Below are 19060 nucleotides of genomic sequence, written 5' to 3' on the forward strand. Positions count from 1 at the left end.
ACACTCACAGGATTACAGCGGACAAGTCTCTACGAGTATAGTCTCACTTACATTACCATTTCAACGCCAAATGATATCGCATTAATATCAACACACCTGTTAAAGACATCATGCCCTGTGCAAATCAGAAAAAAAATATTAAATCTGTAATGAACACTTGTGTCTTTATTCAGCAAACATGTTTGAACTATAAACATGATATTATATTATACCATCATAAGCAATGATCAGTAAATCAGTGTCACATCTAAGCACCACATTTAGTTTTATTATGACAGATGTCATAATGAACAAAGATGATTCGTTCTGTTAGTTGTGTTGCAATCCACATAACAGACCAACACACACACACACACACACACACACACACACACACACACACACACACACACACAGAGTGGGTGAAAACACACCCTTGATGATGTCACTGATAAGTACACACACACACACACACACACACATATACTTCTCATCGTGATCAACATCAGCCTCCTGTCAAACCTCTCCCATCTCTCCACACACAGATCAAACTTCATCAGAAGGTAAGACCTGCTTTTTCTTAACCCTTAAATCTATCAGATCAACGGCTTCATACAGAACTAAAGCTAGAAAATGCGTTGTTATGAAGTGAAAGTTTTTTTCTTGAAGAGAAGAGCTGTGCTGAAGGTGTGTTCACATACCAGGCATGCAGTATGGATGTGTGTAAACAGGTTATGAAGGGAAGGACGGCTGCCGGTGAACGTGTGCAGCCTCAGGAGATTTGCATTCCTTATCAAATCCCATTCAGACAGAGGGACATGTCAGTGAAACTAGATATTTATAAATGATTTACCTGACAGTTTACCTGTCTATGATTAAGATGACCTGAATGGATTCTTACAGTCCATGCGTTCTGTCAATGCCAATATGCAGGTCCAAAATTAAGCAATATCATTCATATTACAAAACAAACATGTTGCTAAACAGGGTCAGTTTCCCACCCAAAGCTTAAGTTTAGTCCCACACCAAAATGCATGTTTGAGTTGTCTTAACTAAAACAATTTGCACTGACGTATCTTAACATATATCAGTTCCAATGTTTGTCTCAAGATGCACAACAGTAATGTTTTTTTTTGTAAGGTATGTTTGTTAAAACAACTTAAATGGCCTAATATAACTAAGCTCTAATCCTGTATTCATCTAAACCCTTTCCGGGAAACCAACTTATGGTTTAAGAGTTTGTTTAAATCAGTATGAGCAGAAGTACTAGTCATGCTAAAATTAGTAAACACAAATGTTTGTATTTTACCAACGTGTGTCTGAAAATCTAGTCAGGTACAGAATAATAACTTTAAACTTGCACAACATTGCCATTAATTCATACAAAACATAAAAATATCCAGTCAATCCTACTGCAATGCACAGAAATATTATTTGGATAGTTTATGTATTGCATTGTATACTGTCGTTTTTGCACTATTGTTTATATGTGTATGCTTACATGTGTGCATCAAATCAGAAGGACTTCTCATATTTTTAATAGGCAAGGAAAGATTATTTGTATAGCACATCTCATACACATGGAGTAATTTAAAGTGCTTCACATAGAAATGAGAAAACAATCTAAGAGAAAAAAATCTCTAAAAATAAGTTTTCAGCAATGACATGGTCCTATTTTATAGCTTGTTTCAAAACACTGCTGAAAACAAAGAGGAAACAGTTCACCACTTCCTCACTTTTTTTCGGAAATGTCTCGCAAGATGTGGGCAGCCAGTGAACCTGACAAGAGCTGATGGACGGACTGTGTTTTAATATCATACAGATGTCAGAATGTAACATCATCCCAGGAAGCAAGAGCCGTCATTTCACCGTCAGGGTTAACTATAGACCCAATAGTGGCTGTGTCCGAAAACTCTAAATTGCTGCCTTCTGGGGCAGCATTCCAAGGCAGGAAGGCATCAAGGCATGTCCGAATCCAATGTTAGGTTTACTTCTTGACTCCTGAGATCTTGTTTCACAATTCTATGCGTGTGCGAACATGGGGAATGTGATTGGTCGAGCCTGATCGAGTTCGAAAAAATTTAATGGCTAAGAAATCTGCTGGAGCACAAATTTGGTGTAAATAAATGTATATTTTCACTTTTAACACCTTTAATTGCATTTCTAGTGAGAAATTAGTATTGTAGTTTTTAAAAATGAGATAAGTTATCACAAAGGCGCTCTCTGTTTATTTTTCAACACGCTGCCTATGAAGTGTGTCTGAAAGCGTTTCTCTCAGCTGCCTTCATGCCTCTGAAGTCATTGCCTCATGAGGCAGCGACGCAACAAGTTTTCAGACGCAGCCATAGTCTCGCTGAGAGTAACCAACTTCTAGCCAAACTAAAAGATGTCTAATATTTCAAATAGGGATGCACCGATATGGAAATTTTGGCCGATACCGATAACCAATAACTCTTTATATTTGGGGGCCGATAACCTATATATATATATATATATATATATATATAGGTTATATAGAAATATTAATTTCACAATGAAAAACTCCCAGACTGTGGACATCTTGTCTTTGCGCTAGACTAGCATACTCTTAAATACTCTTAAATTTCCTTCGGGATAAATAAAGTATCAATCAATCAATCAATCTTCTTAAGCCCGCATGTGTCATCTTCATGCTATGTCACAGAAAGCACCAATCAAAACTCCAGCAATGAGCAAGTGAAGTGGTTCAACAACCCAAAATAATCCATCATTTACCGGCTTTCATTTATCGGCCTAATTTTGCTATCAGACCGATAACCGATAATATTCAAAATAAGCAGTTATCGGCCGATAACGATATGTCAGCCGGTATATCGTGCATCCCTAATTTCAAAGTGATTACCGTACTAGGTGTTTTCTTTCATTTTGTTGATTTATTTTATTTCTAGGCTATGCTTTGACAGCCCAATTTTGTCTTGTTTTATCCTATGTGTGTCTTTAGATGTCTTTTAAACACCAAATTGCTTTCTGGGATCTTATGACACGAGTTCATATAAAGCAAATTCTCTTCTCATGTCCACAGAGAATCGGTGCGATTCAAAGCTGTGATGAACTCATCTTTTAATGACACCAAGTCCTCTCTGTACCCCGGCGAGACCATGCGCATTCTGCAGATGATCATAACCATTCTGATCTTCGTGGTGGGTGTTTTGCTAAACGGTCTGGTGGTCTGGGCTTTGGGGATTCGGGCCCGGATCAGAAGGGGAACAGGCGAAACGCAAGGTGCCAGCAGCTTTCGGACCTACGTGGTAAACCTGGCGGTTGCCGACCTCGTTCTCTTGCTACGCACGCCAATGATGCTGCCCTACCTGGCGAACAACTTCAACTGGACGTTGGGAGAACCCGTATGTAAACTGATCATCTACCTGCGCTGTCTCGGACTGTACGCCAGCGCGTTCTTGCTGTGCGCCATAGCGGTGGAGCGATGCTTGTGTCTCCTCAGACCGGTGTGGGCTCGACTGAGACGGCCACGATGGGTCGTACGGCTGGCTTGCGCCGTCATCTGGTTGTTGGCCGCAGCTCTGGCTGCTCCCTACATAAAAACAGCTAAGCTCGTTGTCGTACAGAACCACACCAACTGTATAGAAAACGATAAAGATTTTGGACAAGCCTTAATTGTGGTGGAGACCATGGCGGGCTTCTTGCTACCTCTGGTGATCTTCTTGTCCTGCAACATTGCGGTGCTATTTTGCGCAAAGAAGACGGAGACCGCAGTGCCCACATCTCCCGTATCTTCTCCTATCTCCTCATCCGGACCGACTTACACGTCCCAGCGGCTAACCCGACTCTACCGAGTGCTTTTCCTCACCATGATCCTCTTCCTCACCTGCTGGGTGCCGTACTTCACCTGTCGCTTCCTGAGGGCTATTTCTCAAGAGGGATCAAAGCTAAGAATGGGGGCGATCGGGGGCGTGTACGTGGCTCTGTTTTTCGTTTACATAAAGAGCGCGCTCAATCCCATTCTGTACGTGTTCGCGGCCCGTGGACTGGGCCGCACCGTGCGCGCCTCGCTCCTGTCTACGTTCGAACGAGTCTTCAACGACGAATTTTCTGAGTCTATACGAAGAAAATCCTCACAAAGAAAAGACTCTCAGTTTTAGGAGGAGTTTGTGATGGGTCACTATAAATGATCAGCTACTGGCTCCAGAACAGTGCAGGTCACATCACACCTGGACCTTCTGCTTGGTGTTCAGGAACTAGAAAAATGATTCCTGTGATCAGCTTGTGGTCAGGGTTTTAAGCAGATGGTGCAATATAATGTACGCTCTACCTTAATTTTCATATTCAATAGACTGTTTGTTTAAAGCAATTTATATGTTTTTTATTATTAAAAAGAATGGGGATACCATCATGTAGCCTTTGCATCCCAAAGACTGAATGACAAAGCGTTCAAGAATCAAGCAGCGTGATGAAGAGAACACTTTGTTCTGACTTTCAGATTCACTATTAATAAATCTAAAGGAATGTTCTTTTGATATCTGTACAAGTAGTAACATGGCCCTTTAAAGTACATCAGATTATTGGGGAAACACTTTTCAAGAGCATCACATATTAAAGCAAGAAAACATGTGAACTGCACAACTGATGCAAATGAATGGTGACACGTCTTATCTCGCACGTCTTAACTCACCGGACATGAATGTCACTTTTGTAACATAGTCATTTTAAAACCTATAAGCGTTTCATTTGTTTAACAACTGCTGTTATCACAGAACAAAGTGTAAAGATTGTACATTTATTAATTTGTGATCTATCTCTGATCTGTGTTTAAGTGTCAGGATTATCAGTCCAGAGCTGTGTCTTTATCTGTCTGTACTGTATCCACCTGTTTGTGTGCAAGCGTCAAGAACGCCTTCACATCCTCGACTACTGGATCTGTCTGAAGAGCTCGGACCACCGCACTGGGATCGGGTACCATCTTCATCATGTGCTCCTAAAGAACCAATCACACGTTAGAAGAGTAGGTGATGACTTACACAAGTATTCTTCCTCAGTGATGATAACTTTAATATTTACAATAAGGAATATACATTTTTTTGATTATAAAGACTTAAGCTGAGATTAAAACCATGTAAATCGTGATATGTTGCAATGCATTAAAATATTAAAGGCCAACTACCGAGTCGCTTTATTAATTTTTCGCTCACATTTCAGATCCTGGTTTTGAATACGATCCGATTAACAAAAAAATATTGCGGATGACTTTCACAACGCTTCCAAATTTAGCAATGTGAAATGTCAAAACATTGTTTCCTGACAGCTTTGCACCAAGACTGTCTGTACAGCTTTGTTATTGTTCCTTAAAAAGGTAAAAACTAGTTTCTCAAACTCAACATGAGAAACTGGCAAAGGTGTGAAAACCTCCAGTTATGTGTGACTGTCTATTAACCACCAACCACTTTTGCCTGAGAACATGACCATATATGTATAATATCTAGAAATTGTGCATTTACATGCACAGAATAACTATTAAAAAAAAATCATGCATTTCCATGCAAATCAATAAAACTGCGTTTACATGCGATTTGGAGATTAAGTTTCTGCCTATAATAGATAATAGTCTTTTGAATGACAGAAAATCTGTCTTCTGTTGGCTACTGGTGTATCTCTTCTCAATTCTGCAGAATCTGTAAATGTAAAATGAGCTTTAATTTTCACAGTTTCTCTGCTAACTGCTTTAGTCGAGCGCAGACTTTATGTGTTACTTTATGCTTCAAGGTGTGACATTTATCTTTCAAATCCTGAGACATGCGCACACAAACAAAACTGCCAGAAACCCGGATAAAGTGTTTATATGCAATGCGAAATCTGGGTAATAAGCAAAACTACCTGCGCCGATTTTTTTTATGAGCTTTCCCAGATAAAAGAACACCGTTTAACACGTTTACATGACCCCACACATTATCAGCTTAATCGTAATCGGTGTAAGACAAGTTTAGGACTAGATGCTATTTATTTTATATTGGGATGAAATACAATTCAGATGTGTTTGAAACAGGCATTGACAGATTTACACGCCTACACAGTGTAGAAATGTGCCCCATATCATAGGACTGGAGGTGTTGTACCTGTAGTGAGAGCTCATTGGCTGGGCAAGGCGGTAAAACAGGAAGACCCAGAACCGTTTGTTTAGACAGCTGAAGAAACTAAAAGAGAGATCGATACCATCACTCGCTATTCATTGATCTCATATAATGTTATATTGCGAGTGAAACCCAAACCTCCTGCGCGTTTTCCTCTTCTTCCTCTAGTTGGCTTCTCATTGTCCGGCATTTCTTCTCCAAACTATCCATCTTTTCTTCAATCTCTTCAAGAGTGCCAACAATCGAGCTCAAGTTCCCCTAAACATACACAAAGGTTATAAACAAGTTATTTTACAAACAAACAATGACAATGACTCGCTCAGTTTGTCGTCACCTCTAGAGTCTCAAGTGTCTTCTTGCCTTGCTCAGACTTTCTGCTCTCAGTTTTAAACTGATGGGAAACTTGAATTATGTCTCCATATTTCCTAGGAGGAACAGACAGCTTTGCACACTGAGCCAAAAACCTAAAAACACACAAAAGCTTAAATGTCTTATTTCGTGTTTTATTCAACTCAAAAGACATAGAGAGAAGGATTCCTATGCATTTTGACAAATTAATTTCATAAACGACTTCTCAAAGACTTCTGTATGCATTATGACACATTTCTATTTTTATATCGGGTATCAAATCAACTCCTGCACTGTATTGATTACATATAATATATGTATAATTCTGTCCAATAGGTAATAAAAAATAAGATGTGCAAACAAGACTTTCTGAAAGAATACTGGAGATTTCCATAGCGAAAGGTTTAGGCTAATACAAATTTCACCAATTGCCTAAAACTACCCAGGTGAAAAAGTAGTACTTAAAGTGCTCTATTTTCATGCATTAGTTTTGTACTTATAAAACTAAAAAATTCTTCTTTAGTACTTCTTAAGATCATCTAAGTGTACTCTAAGTATCTGTGATATTTTGAGACACCATGAATATGAACTAAATGCACTTTTACATACTATCTCAGTATTAGTTAACACTTCTATTAAACTTGAATCACACTTTTATTCAAAGATGTGTTAAACTTTACTACAAATGGTACCAAAATACCTTTTTAGCACATTTTAGTTCATATTTATGGTGACTCAAAACAGCACAGATAAGTGCACTTAGATGTTCATAGAAGAATTTTTAGTATATTAACCTCCTAAGACCCGAGCTTTGTTTTTTTTTTCAGATTTCTTCCAGCTATTTTGGGGTTAGGATTAACCAAAAAAATATAATAACCAAATATTTTTCTTTGAACATGAAGCAGTGTAATTGTCCAAATGTGTGTCATCCAGGTTTTAGGAGGTTAAAGGGGACATATGTCATGAAAATCTTACTTTTCCATGTTTAAGTGCTATAATTGGGTCCCCAGTGCTTCTGTCAATCTAGAAAATGTGATAAAAATCAACCCAGTAACTTAGTTTTGGTTAACCATTCTCTAAAAATAACTGACAGGACAATTTAGTTTCCCTTTCAACAAACCACCATAATGGTGATCAGTGTTTGCTTTTCATCAGCTCATTTGCATTTTAAAGTACACACCTAAAAAAGCTCATTTTTGCTCACACCTACAAAGTGACAATTTTAACATGTTATAATAAATTACCTATATGATATTTTGAGCTAAAACTTCACATACGTACTCTGGGGACACCAAAGATTTATTTTACATCTTAAAAAAGTCTTGAGAAATGTCCCCTTTAAGTGTGAAGTGTGCAAAATTAGAGGATTTGAAGTACACTATGGAAGTATATATTTATTTAAATGAAATGTTTTTATGTCTTTTACATCAAGAGCAGCATTTCTTGCAACTGTATCTTACTGATTTTTAATAAGGTTGAGATGTTTCTGTGATTCATCTTTATCTTTGCTTTTCAACATCAGAACAGATCTGAAAGAAAGACATGAAGACAAACTCAAATCAGACTATGAAGATGTTGAGGAACCATAGCATTGCAAATATAATAGTTGCATAAGGCGGCATTACTCACAAAACAGACACATTCAACATGTTCTCAAGTGCCAGTAAAGAAGATTTGTTCAGGCGCTTCCACGACTGATGACTTTTTTCATTTCTTGCCACTGCTGAGGTTTCATCAGGAAATAAGGAGGGTGAAGTAAACAGTGAAACAGTAACATCATTATAATCTGCTATAATCTTACAATAGACCTTTAAAACTTACTGTATGTAATTCAGACTCAAAAAGACTGACAAATGTTAGTCAGAATAACAACACAACACACAAGAACTAAAGGCCCAAACACACTGATCTGAACAGTCTGTTGTGTGAAACCCCTGTTGGAGCAACGTGGCTCTCCTGATTTTGCCAAGTGGTTGATGTCCTCAGGGCAACATTATGTAGACCCCGGGACAACATTTCAATCAACCAATCAGATTTCAGAAATAAGTTTACAGTTTGTTTTAAGTTTAAGCTTACAATCAGGATTAGCTGTTTCTAGACCATTGTTTTTCAGTTATCATGTCTGATTTTGGGGTTTGGTTATGGTTGGGGTGGGTTTAGGTTTTATTTAGAAAAATGTTGTCCTTGGGTCAACACAATATATTGCCCTGAGGACATCAACCACTTGGCAAAATCAGTTTGAGCGGATCAACGTAAATCAGACTTTATAATGTTGGAGTCTGTTGTTGTTGTTGGACCAGTGTGAATTGTACTTAACGCTGTTTGGTGTCAAACGTGATTCAGGCATTTTGATTAGAAATAAGAAATTAATAGTGACTTGAATCATATGGAGTGCTTTTATAAACCTTAGTGTTTTTTGTCCTGTTTAGAGCTTAAGTGTTCATAGTCACGTTCACTTAGACTAATGTAAACAGACGTGTTTTAGCTCAACTTATGTTTAGGCGTGCTTGTCACAGAAAAACATAAGGATGAGTCAAAGAAAATATTTTCAGTTAAATTAACTAATCCATGTTTAATTTGACAAACCTTGACAAGAACATTGTTATCATCACCACGATGAATTTGAAAATCATCTTTACTTACACAATAAGTCTCAAGTACAGACAGATCCCAGTTACACAACTTACTTCTGTTTCTGTCTAAATGTTCAGGGTCTGCAGCGCTGCCTTTACACTTCTACAACACACAAATGTCAAATATTTGATCATTCATTCTGATAGATGTTTGATATTTAAATTCATTTTGTTGTTTGGTTTTATTTCTAAATTCATACATCCACACAAACCATACTGCTATATTTATTTAATAACATCAGAAGAAGGGATATGACGTGAATTATCAATCAAATAAACTTACTTTCGATCTTGCATTAGTCTTTTTCTGTGTGGTTCCTCTGGGGTTTTGTGTTGAGGCCCTGCTGGACCCTCGAGATGTCTTCATAATCACCTTCAAAACTGTGGTTTACATACAAGTTAGGGCTCCGTCACAACATCTGACAGCTACACGGTTATCTTGGACGAATCACGATAACAACATTATTAAGGTTACTATTGGATTGTGTGGGGTTTTATATAAAGAAAAAAATCAATCAGTCAAATTTCATTTTTAGTATTGTTTATTTGGTTTTATTTTCCTCTCTTTTTTGACCTATGAATTATAAAAGACTTAAAATGTACACACATCTAATGGGAGCTGAATCATTACGATATTACTTCCGGGTGATTTCCCAGACAGGGTTTAGATTAATCCAGGACTACGCCTTAGTTATTTTAGGACAATTCGTTTTACCAAAAAACTTTACTGATGTTCATATTTAGACAACATATATCATTGCCGTTGTTTTAAGACGTCAGTACAAGAAGATTTGAAATGAAGTCATCTCAAACAATCATTTTAGTCTTCCCTGTCCGGGATACCGCCCCTATACCGATAATCGTGTGCCGGTTACATCGCGGTTATTGCCAATATACTTGTGTGTTGTGACACAACTAATGCAAATCATATGGACTGGACTGCTTTTTCAGTCTGAAATATATAAATAAACAGACTAGACTATAAACTTGATTGCTGAGGTAATACAAACACGTGACACTAACAAAAATAGGTGTCAAGTTAGTTGTTTTGACCTAACTTACATGACATTGAAACCATAGTAATAAACAAACAAACTATGCTACCAAGTTAAAACGATTACTATGGTAATTTATCCCAGTATAACAGTTTCCTAAAGTTTTCTATGTTAACACGATAATCCATGTTTTATGTAGTGATATTGATAACATGATGGTATTATAAAAAGTTAGCCCTGGTACTGTGAAAATACCACAATATTAAAAGATTACCATTATGGTCAACATAAAAGGACTTTAGTGTTATGATCAGAGTACTTTATGTGAGAAAAGAGGGGCAGAAAACAAAAACACAATATCAGCTGCATGTAAACGACACTACAAAAACTGTTTATAAAGCGATCATGACGCGACGCCGCGCGATGTAAACACAGAGCTAACGTGTTAAACGACTAAATATAGAATGAGAGTTAAACATCACTGTAAACACAAAGGTGTGTGAAATAATGTAAACAAAAAGACAGCGACACTTGTTTCAAACACTCACCGGTTTCGCGCCTCACTAGTCAAAACAGGAAGTGAACTGCGCATGCGCGGCACAGTACTTACTGAACACAGCCTAGTGTAGTGCGTACTACAAAAAACTTACTCCTTTTTAAAAATAAACACATTTATTCAACTTTTTTGACTTTCTCTGGCTTTTTTTAAGTTATTTGTTTGGATTATGTAAATCATTTACATGTGGCAATGCATTGCTATAACTCTCTTGTTGTTCATAAATGTTCATATGCAATAAAAAAAGCAAATATAGTGTGTAGGGCATAGACACAGTGTACTGCAGAAGTTCTGTAGTACGTGAGTACAGAGACCAGAGCCGTTTCTCAATATGCGTTCTTGTCTGTACTTGCGTTCTTGTGGACTTGTGAAACGTCATCAGTCGCGGCCCAAGTACTGTTCCAATTCAAAGTTCACATCAAGCCCAAGTTCACATAAAATCCCCGGATGTGTTCTTGATCCGCCCATTTTACCGAGGATGCATCAGAGGAGACTTGTGTGGACTTATGACAGCGAAGTTTCCCAGAATGCATTTCGCGTCAGAAGTTCGTTCTTCCGAGTCTGAACTTGCAAGTTCGAACTACGAAGGACACAAGTCCGAGTTTGGCGTACTTGGTATTGAGAAACGGCTCAGGTCATTGTGCCCATCCAGAAAAACCAAACAGTAAACTAACCAAATGTATGTAAATAAATATGAATGACTGTTTAATAAACAATGACAAGACACAACATATCAATGGACTGAGTTTGAGCATCTTAATATCTTAAGTGTGAATCATCCTCAGCAGAGCAAATCTGATAACCCACATTAATAACAGCAAGCATCATCAATTCTTCCTCTTAAAAAAAAACAACTTGTTTCACCACATCCGTCCTGAAGGGCTTGAGTTCAGCTATGTGCTGACATTACTAGATTAGTGATCTGTTATCTCATGAAACAAACTAAACCCTTCCTGGGTTATAAAACTTTCCAGTGTATCGTCCGTGATTGTGGAGGTCAAACGGGCTGAGGACTTTACGAATGCCTAACATGTTGGATTGGGCGATCCTCTGGAAGGTCCAGGGGTTCTGATTGTTGACTTCTTTCTCTATCTGTTCCTGCTGTAACGCTGACAGACTTTCCCTGCTCACCACCTACAGGAAAAAATGAGAAATTATGTTATGATTGATATATAACTGCATGCATTTCCAAAATTCTGTCAAATGAAGACTGGGGTTACAAATTGAAAGTAATCACAATAATCACACACTTTGTGTGTTCATTTGAGTATGTGTATGTGCACACAGAAAACAGTTCACTTTAACATCTTGTGCTCAAATTGTTTAAAAAGGTTTAGAAATACATGTAAATCATAAACTTTCTATAAAAATAGTTTTTTTTTCTGAATGATGTATTTGAGTGATTATTATTATTAAAGAGATTAATATAATTTATGTGCGATTTCTTCTACTTTCCACAAAAATATTTTATGTCTCTTCTAACTGAGGGGGCCAGCTGCCAATCTAAGTGGGCAGTGCCACCCTGAGCCTCATGTAGCCTCACCACTGCAGCACACTAGGGGTGAGTGATATCATGAGCTAAAATTCATATCGAGGTATATTACAGGATATTGCCATATAAGGAAACATGGGCAGGTGCTCAGGGTGGCATTTTGCAGGGGTTGGCACAAGGCGCCCACGAAAAGGAATTTTTTTTAAGGTTTTACCACATCCATTTTTTTCATTTGTACTAGGTTAATCTGTAGTGTGCACTCTTCTCACGGTCACATAAGAGATGGATGGCAGTCGTTTGTAAATGTATAAACCTGGTGGTTAGTGTTAGAAAGTGCAAAGAGTACCAAATTGAACAAACTATATAAATGCAAAAATAGAATTTAGGAATATGCAACCGCATCAAGCCAACAGTATTGCAAAATCCATATTATGGAGCAACACAATACTGGTAACCACTTTCATACAGTCTTACACTTTTCACTTTCATACAGTCCACACATACACTTTCATAAATCGCCCACCCCTACACCACAGCCTCAAGTACCTTATTGCTTTTATTAAACGGTTATCACACAATATAAATATTAAAGCAAAAAATATGTATCACATATGTTTACATTGCTAAGGGTGATACGCAGTGATGCACAGAATCAATGAGTACAGCGGTAGCTATTGACCAATCAGAATGAAGAACTGAAACTAACCGTTTTATAAACTTATACAAGAAGCTTGTTTTTACATTTGTATGTTTTAATTTCTAAAAACTGAAATGTTCTTTAAATAACATATGTGGCTACATTTCCTCATTTACAGAGAGGTATTGCTCCATCTTTTTTAAAGAAAAGATGATTATGAAAATACAGGAAGGGGAAGTCAGTTATGTAAGATGGCTCAGAACAAACCTTGGCTGGAAAGGGAAGTTTTTTGGCCACCTCTGTAAGAACCCCCTCAACTTCTCCTAACTCAATGTGACCTCCGACCTCTACTATCAATCGGCCACATTTCACTGGAGTAACGTAGTGATCGATGGCACCTTTTCCTCCGCCCATACGCTGACCGAGACCTTTACGAGTTATGGGTTTGTACGGAGCATTGATGCGCCAGCGAGCGAATGTTGTGCGAGGGTCCATGCGGCGGTTAATGGTCAATCTCATCATCTCCATGTGACCCCAGTGCAGGTATCCTCCACCCAGAGCCTAAAAACAAAGACAAAAATCAACATGCTTTTATTAATCATATAACTAACACATCTTATGACACCTTTAAAAAAACTAAACTTGTAAGTTACTTAAAAATAAACTGCTTCAGGGATGAATGTACAGTAAATGTTGTATACACACAGCGCGAAGATAAAAGAGATTCAGAAAACTCACCACAATACCAAACTGTCCTTTAGTGAACGTGTTGGCTGCTTTTGCAGGTCCCTGAATGTCACGCAGCCTCTTCATCTCCTTCTTTGCCTTTTTAAAGTTTGGGACCTTATTAAGGAATTTAAGTTTAGGTCTTTCTGGTAGAACCACATCTGCATGAAAGGAGAACATCAAACAACAAGAACATCACAGTCTAAATGGGAAGAAAAATGTCACCATATTCATTAAAAGCATATTAGATCATGAGCACACTGACATCATCAAGTTCTGAAAGTGCTGAAAAGAAACTCGCACCCATGCTGTAATAAACTATATTAAACTCTATCATCAGCATGTAGCTCATGCCTGATATAGATCATGATGACCTGAATAAATGTGCTTGACCGGTTAAATACTGATGGTCAAGAAGAATATTTACCACTGAAGTCTGGTGGGATTTCATAAGTTTTCAAACCAGCTGAAAGAACCTTCAAGTTACTCTGCACAACATCTGCGGAAAAAGAAACTGATTGTAGTCAATCTAAACATAAATGTTATGAATAAAATAAATAAGCACATTTTACTAGTTATTACACACATTATCCTAAAGAGAAACTAGATAAGGGTTTGGTTACAAAACTTTGGACAAAAGCATCTGCTAAATTACTAAATGGTTAAAGGGGACATTTCATTTTTTGGGTGTGTCCATTTAAATGCAAATTAGTTGAACTCTGCACTAAATAGAAGGGTCGTGGTTGGATAGTGCAGATTAAGGGGTGGAATTATTATAATAAGATCTCCTTCTGACATCACAAGGGGAGCCAAAGTTCAATGAGCTACTAGGCTTGTTCGACTTCATGCGGCGCTGCAAGAACTGACAGCTGGATGACGTCAAAGTACTGCAAGAATGATTCGAGAAATCATACAAAATGTAATTTCGCCTCGCTCTCGCGGCACTTTAACGTCACCCGCCTGTCAGTTCTAGCAGTGCCGCATGAAGTCAAACAAGCCTATTTTTTCACATACTTGCAGAACTGGATTAGCAAAACTAACTTACTGGGTTGATCTTTCTCACATTTTCTAGGCTGATAGAAGCACCAGAGACCCAATTATAGCACTTAAACATCGATGATACGTCTCCTTTAAATCTGAAGATCACTAGTGTTTACATTACTGCAGTGGTTTGATAATACATTAATCAGGTATCAGTGGATGATGATACCATGTTAATATAGTATTGATTACAATAACACATAATTATGTTATGACGATGATCATATTTACACTCCAATGTATTTCACAATGGTATTATCATTTTAATTAAGGTAATGCCATAAGGCAAGTGTAAAAGCATGGTATGATTTCAGCGTCAAAGGGACATTGTTTGATCATGGTATAATAATAACACACGTCCAAATAAAACTATAGTGCGTGTCATGAAAATCATTTCTGTACTAAACTTTACCTGTCCGGTTTGATGTCCGGGTGATTCCCAGAAACACGCGCTTTACTATCGATAACATGACTACTCCTAAAGTTTAATAAGCAAAACACAGATTTACTGTATCAATGTTAATTTCTAGTCATTCATATTTCACATCAGAATCTCATGCAGTGCACAAGGTCGCTGCCATGTTTGATCAAACTTACGGTGCGTCGCTCAAATCCCGCCGGGTGAAACATGACATCACTTCCGTCTGTTGATAGATTAAAATCATAGATATACATATCTATGGATTAAAATTAACACACACTTTTACATTCATTCATTCATTCTCTATTCTTCTTTAAAATGTATTTATATTTGTTATTATTAACTAGATTGCACCTTATCGAAGAAATACAAACAAAATAAAAATACAAATAAATTTTGAAAACTTGTTTACAATTTAAAGTAATTCAAATATGTATTACAAAAAAATCATATTTTAAAACAAATGTAGTTTAACATAGAGGAGCAGTTTCCCAGACAGGGCTCATCCTAGTCCCAGACTAAAATGCAAAGTCTATTTGATTTTACCTTGACATATCTTAACATATATCAGTGCCATTGATTTGTCTAAATATGCATAGCCTACCAGTATTGTTTTTGTATGGTATGTTTGTAAAAAAAAAACTAAAACCTTTCATAAGAGTTGTCCTAAAACCAAAATGTGTACCAATTCTTGTCATAGGAAAACTTTGATTAACTTTTTTGATCACTTCAAATGTTTTCTAATATATATTTTATAACTAAGGTCCTGGATTTATGACTTGGACAATGCCCCATAACGTGTTAATATGATCCATAGTGCAAACAGTTTTTAAAACTTTTTTAAGAAGGCAAAAGGCAGTATATAGTACATAGTGCGTAGTATGCCTGTAAACATACTATTATTGCTCATTGTTTTAAGACACGTAAAGCCACACCCTCATTTAATCCCCATCAGCTGTTCATGATATCTGATTATTCAATCAAACACACGCAGTAAACTTTCTCTTAGTTCTCAGATGGTACAGTGTTACTAGGTAAACTTTATTTGTGTCTACTGCTGCTTTGTAAATGAAGCAAATAAGTTATGGTTGGGAGAGATTGTTAAATGATTTTAAAATCAAATTATTTGCAGGTCATGAATGATGTTGAAGGGCTCTGGGCCGGGCTATAATCCGTCTCAGTCTCAATCAGATTTTCCATATTCCTTTAATGAGGAAGGCTATCTGCGACACAGAGAAACCTACGAACCCTACAGGTTTACATTCAAACTAAGTGATGTCCAGGGAACAGAGCGAGAACATCAAACTCTGTGTCATTACATCACTCAACACGTCTACAGCCTCTTAGAAGAGAAGCTTCATCTCATCAGGTTTTATCTCGAGGAGGGCAGTTTTGTATTTTTGAGTCCAGGAGCTCTGGAGCATCCCGGGAGCCTCATGGTTCTGATCCAGGACTGGGGATCAATGAGATGCGGTGTATGGAGTTGGAAGATCGTGGCACATGAAGGACTGGAGCGAGGCAGTCAGATTCCATACCTACGCTGGGCTGCACTGGAATCTTGTGCAGTTATCCTAATGAATCCCAACGAAGGCGGTCAAACCATGGAACGACACGTCTGGTTAGTCTGGGAACGTCTGATATCCAAGAGTTGTGCTGAGCATATCTTTGTGGTCGCTCATGGCTATGGAGGACTGGCTTTTGTAGATCTGCTGTGCCATTGGCTAGACGAGGTTGAGAATCGAGTGAAGGCGGTGGCTTTTCTTGACTCGTCTCATAGCTTGTGGCATCAGCCCTTGGGTAAAGCCGGTCGTGATTGGTTAAAATCTCACTCTAGAACTTGGATCCTCAGCACAAAACCTCTGAACCGGTCTGTGGGTTCATTGAAGGCAGGCTGCCCGCAGATATCGGCAGGTACAGAATGTCACGACTGTGCACCTGCAGTCTGCATGGAGTCGGTGTTTCGCTTTTTTACCAAGATTATGAAACCTAAAGCTCCACCGACTCCATTTGAAATCATCACTAGAAGCAAGAGTCGTAGAAGTGACCCAAATAATAATTCACCTTCTTATTGACAATGAACTGAAATAAAAATAATAGCATCAGAATGTTTACTTTCTTATGACACATAACTTAAATGATTGCTCCAAAGATAAATGTTTAATTCTTCATCAATGCAAATACTCAAAATAATCAATGTTGTGCGAGTTATTCATGTTAACCAGTAGTCAAATAATAATTTTGTCATTTTGAAGGCTTAAGGTTTGTTTCGTTAATGAATGTCCTGCTTCATTCTGAAATACGTCACATTATAGGACTACTATACAAACTAGGTTGAATCCGTCTCATTTAGCTCAGTGTGTAACCAATATGATCTTTATTTTAAAAACATCATACAAAAAAACAAGAGTTGATAAATAAATAAATCAGATTGTCATTTCCACGGGAAACTCTTTATCACTTTAACTAGTCTTTATCTCTAGTCATGACTCTTAACTGATCTGTGCTCTTCTCTGTCTGAAAAAAAATTGATCCTAGATGTCGTGGTACAGCAGATCGTATTTGGGGATGTTTCTCGGGTCAATTGGGCTTCGAACAATCAGCTTCCCTCTCATGGCACCTCGATAGATGACTTCAATAAGATCCATAAAGTCTTGTTTGCTTTTAAAGCTTCCAATAAACTTGGTGTGATCTGGAGATCTGCATGAAGGACATCAAAAGTCTGAGAGGATTGATATAAACTTTTACATAAGAGCATAGAGAAACGGACAGAGCTGTGAAATAATGTTCAGTAAGAGTTACATGTTTTGATCTTTTATACACACTCACTCTTTGAAAACATCAGACGTTATGTCTTTTCTTTATCAAAGGTTCATCCTCACACAATTTAACCACAGATGCTGATCTTGTAGCTTTCAGTAGAAAAACATCCTGTGTCTGTTTTACAAATGGAAACTAAAATTGCAATGCTATAGGAAACATCTGCACTTACAGCAAATAATATAGACAGACAGTAAGTGTCAAAGAGGTTTACGGTCATATTCAATATGGATGGTAATAAAAATTAGCTTATATTTATCAATCCTCACCCATAGTCAACTTTCATATGTTGACCGTTGAAGAAGAAGACGGTGGAGGGAATGAAACTGATGTCAAAGTATTGTGTGTAAACCGGCACTCGATCCACATCCACCAGATAAATACTCGCCATGTTACTCAGATCATGAGCAGTTTTTGACAGCTGTCAAATAACAGAAACTCAAATGTATTACACTCAAAATAAATTAAAACATTTAAGCAAAATACAGATTAAAATGCAACTAATAATAGAGCAAATTCTCAAAAAATTCATATTTTTTATTTTTCAAAAATATTTTTCTATATTGCTTTTCACAATTCTGGATTGTTGCAAAGCAGCTTTACAGTAGATGTAGAGTACAGAAAAACAGTATAACATTTAGAGAAAAAAAAATTATATAATAACTATTAAATGTATGGTATTGTTATGCATTGTTAGTTTAAAAATAAGTTGCCTATAAATTTTACAGAAATTATTTGAATGTTTTTTTAAGTTACATTAAGTAGTATATAAATCAGCAAAACAATGTGAGAAATTAGAATGTAGATACATAACTCAACGTTTATGATTCATAATGACAACAATTCGGTGGTAAAATAAATACAAATTGAAGCATAACAACAAACAATACCACAACAACAACAAAAAATAATGTGGTGATGAATGAAATGTGTAAGTGTTAATGTGATGATAAAAGACTCACGATGTCATCGAGCTGTAGGCACGCGGAATCTTCATCTCTGCCGAAGCGCAGCACTAAAACTCTCTCAGCGACTCCTTTAATCGCGTCATCAATCTCTTTCTTACTGGAAAGTTTAGGAAGAAAAAAACTCATAGCGATTTTGCTATTTTCCCTCACATCTAAATAAAAATCTGCAATATAAACTACTGCGGATGTTTACTGTTGTGAGTTGTCGCACTATATACCACCCGACTCGAAACATAAAACATCTTAGTTCCTATACGCTTTTGTGACTACTAATATGCTATTATTCCTGTTAGTGGTATTTATTATTTTAAGAAACACTAACCCA

General features: G+C 37.2%; 5 protein-coding genes across 7 annotated transcripts; 2 read left to right on the forward strand and 3 right to left on the reverse strand.

Moving 5' to 3' along the window:
• Nucleotides 1-385: 385 nt before the first annotated feature.
• Nucleotides 386-5133, forward strand: LOC129445139 (C3a anaphylatoxin chemotactic receptor). The gene is made up of 2 exons (XM_055206272.2): nt 386-542; nt 3041-5133. The coding sequence occupies exon 2, from the start codon at nt 3066-3068 to the stop codon at nt 4116-4118; it is 1053 nt and encodes a 350-aa protein (XP_055062247.2). The 5' UTR covers nt 386-542; nt 3041-3065; the 3' UTR covers nt 4119-5133.
• On the reverse strand, nt 4678-10733 carry cenpq (centromere protein Q). 2 transcript variants are annotated; one of them, XM_055206274.2, is made up of 9 exons: nt 10626-10733; nt 9366-9463; nt 9137-9185; nt 8079-8172; nt 7910-7978; nt 6436-6565; nt 6240-6359; nt 6087-6164; nt 4678-4951 (listed from the first exon to the last, which is right to left on the reverse strand). In XM_055206274.2, the coding sequence occupies exons 2-9, from the start codon at nt 9447-9449 to the stop codon at nt 4802-4804; spliced, it is 774 nt and encodes a 257-aa protein (XP_055062249.1). In that variant the 5' UTR covers nt 9450-9463; nt 10626-10733; the 3' UTR covers nt 4678-4801. The 2 variants fall into 2 exon arrangements, with proteins under 2 accessions (XP_055062249.1, XP_055062250.1); XM_055206275.2 differs by having other exon boundaries at nt 9366-9520; nt 10626-10719.
• Nucleotides 10734-11311: 578 nt separating this feature from the next.
• Nucleotides 11312-15196, reverse strand: mrpl16 (mitochondrial ribosomal protein L16). 2 transcript variants are annotated; one of them, XM_055206288.2, is made up of 6 exons: nt 15127-15196; nt 14942-15007; nt 13916-13987; nt 13501-13649; nt 13030-13323; nt 11312-11767 (listed from the first exon to the last, which is right to left on the reverse strand). In XM_055206288.2, the coding sequence occupies exons 2-6, from the start codon at nt 14997-14999 to the stop codon at nt 11576-11578; spliced, it is 765 nt and encodes a 254-aa protein (XP_055062263.1). In that variant the 5' UTR covers nt 15000-15007; nt 15127-15196; the 3' UTR covers nt 11312-11575. The 2 variants fall into 2 exon arrangements, with proteins under 2 accessions (XP_055062263.1, XP_055062262.1); XM_055206287.2 differs by lacking the exon at nt 15127-15196 and having other exon boundaries at nt 14942-15120.
• A 677-nt stretch (nt 15197-15873) lies between these two features.
• Nucleotides 15874-17055, forward strand: LOC129445147 (cotranscriptional regulator ARB2A homolog). The gene is made up of 2 exons (XM_055206286.2): nt 15874-15984; nt 16083-17055. The coding sequence occupies exon 2, from the start codon at nt 16090-16092 to the stop codon at nt 17020-17022; it is 933 nt and encodes a 310-aa protein (XP_055062261.2). The 5' UTR covers nt 15874-15984; nt 16083-16089; the 3' UTR covers nt 17023-17055.
• A 246-nt stretch (nt 17056-17301) lies between these two features.
• Nucleotides 17302-18971, reverse strand: txnl4b (thioredoxin-like 4B). Its single transcript, XM_055206289.2, has 3 exons — nt 18730-18971; nt 18037-18188; nt 17302-17647 (listed from the first exon to the last, which is right to left on the reverse strand). The coding sequence occupies exons 1-3, from the start codon at nt 18859-18861 to the stop codon at nt 17482-17484; spliced, it is 450 nt and encodes a 149-aa protein (XP_055062264.1). The 5' UTR covers nt 18862-18971; the 3' UTR covers nt 17302-17481.
• Between the last annotated feature and the right edge of the window lie 89 nt (nt 18972-19060).

The sequence above is a fragment of the Misgurnus anguillicaudatus genome, chromosome 3 (assembly GCF_027580225.2).
Source record: "Misgurnus anguillicaudatus chromosome 3, ASM2758022v2, whole genome shotgun sequence".
Classification (NCBI taxonomy): domain Eukaryota; kingdom Metazoa; phylum Chordata; class Actinopteri; order Cypriniformes; family Cobitidae; genus Misgurnus; species Misgurnus anguillicaudatus.

What these genes read in the sequence shown, in the direction of transcription:
- LOC129445139 (XM_055206272.2), top strand. Translation starts at nt 3,066, where the DNA reads ATGAACTCATCTTTTAATGACACCAAGTCCTCTCTGTACCCCGGCGAG.
- LOC129445147 (XM_055206286.2), top strand. Translation starts at nt 16,090, where the DNA reads ATGATGTTGAAGGGCTCTGGGCCGGGCTATAATCCGTCTCAGTCTCAA.
- cenpq (XM_055206274.2), bottom strand. Translation starts at nt 9,449, where the DNA reads ATGAAGACATCTCGAGGGTCCAGCAGGGCCTCAACACAAAACCCCAGA. An exon ending in ACATTTAGACAGAAACAGAA is followed by an intron (nt 8,173 to 9,136) that starts GTAAGTTGTGTA and finishes ATGAAACCTCAG; the next exon opens with CAGTGGCAAGAAATGAAAAA. An exon ending in AAGAGGAAAACGCGCAGGAG is followed by an intron (nt 6,165 to 6,239) that starts GTTTGGGTTTCA and finishes TCTCTCTTTTAG; the next exon opens with TTTCTTCAGCTGTCTAAACA.
- mrpl16 (XM_055206288.2), bottom strand. Translation starts at nt 14,999, where the DNA reads ATGTTATCGATAGTAAAGCGCGTGTTTCTGGGAATCACCCGGACATCA. An exon ending in AAGGACAGTTTGGTATTGTG is followed by an intron (nt 13,324 to 13,500) that starts GTGAGTTTTCTG and finishes CTTTGTTTTTAG; the next exon opens with GCTCTGGGTGGAGGATACCT. An exon ending in AACTTCCCTTTCCAGCCAAG is followed by an intron (nt 11,768 to 13,029) that starts GTTTGTTCTGAG and finishes TTTTTCCTGTAG; the next exon opens with GTGGTGAGCAGGGAAAGTCT.
- txnl4b (XM_055206289.2), bottom strand. Translation starts at nt 18,861, where the DNA reads ATGAGTTTTTTTCTTCCTAAACTTTCCAGTAAGAAAGAGATTGATGAC. An exon ending in GCCTACAGCTCGATGACATC is followed by an intron (nt 18,189 to 18,729) that starts GTGAGTCTTTTA and finishes GTTATTTGACAG; the next exon opens with CTGTCAAAAACTGCTCATGA. An exon ending in CATATGAAAGTTGACTATGG is followed by an intron (nt 17,648 to 18,036) that starts GTGAGGATTGAT and finishes TCCTTCATGCAG; the next exon opens with ATCTCCAGATCACACCAAGT.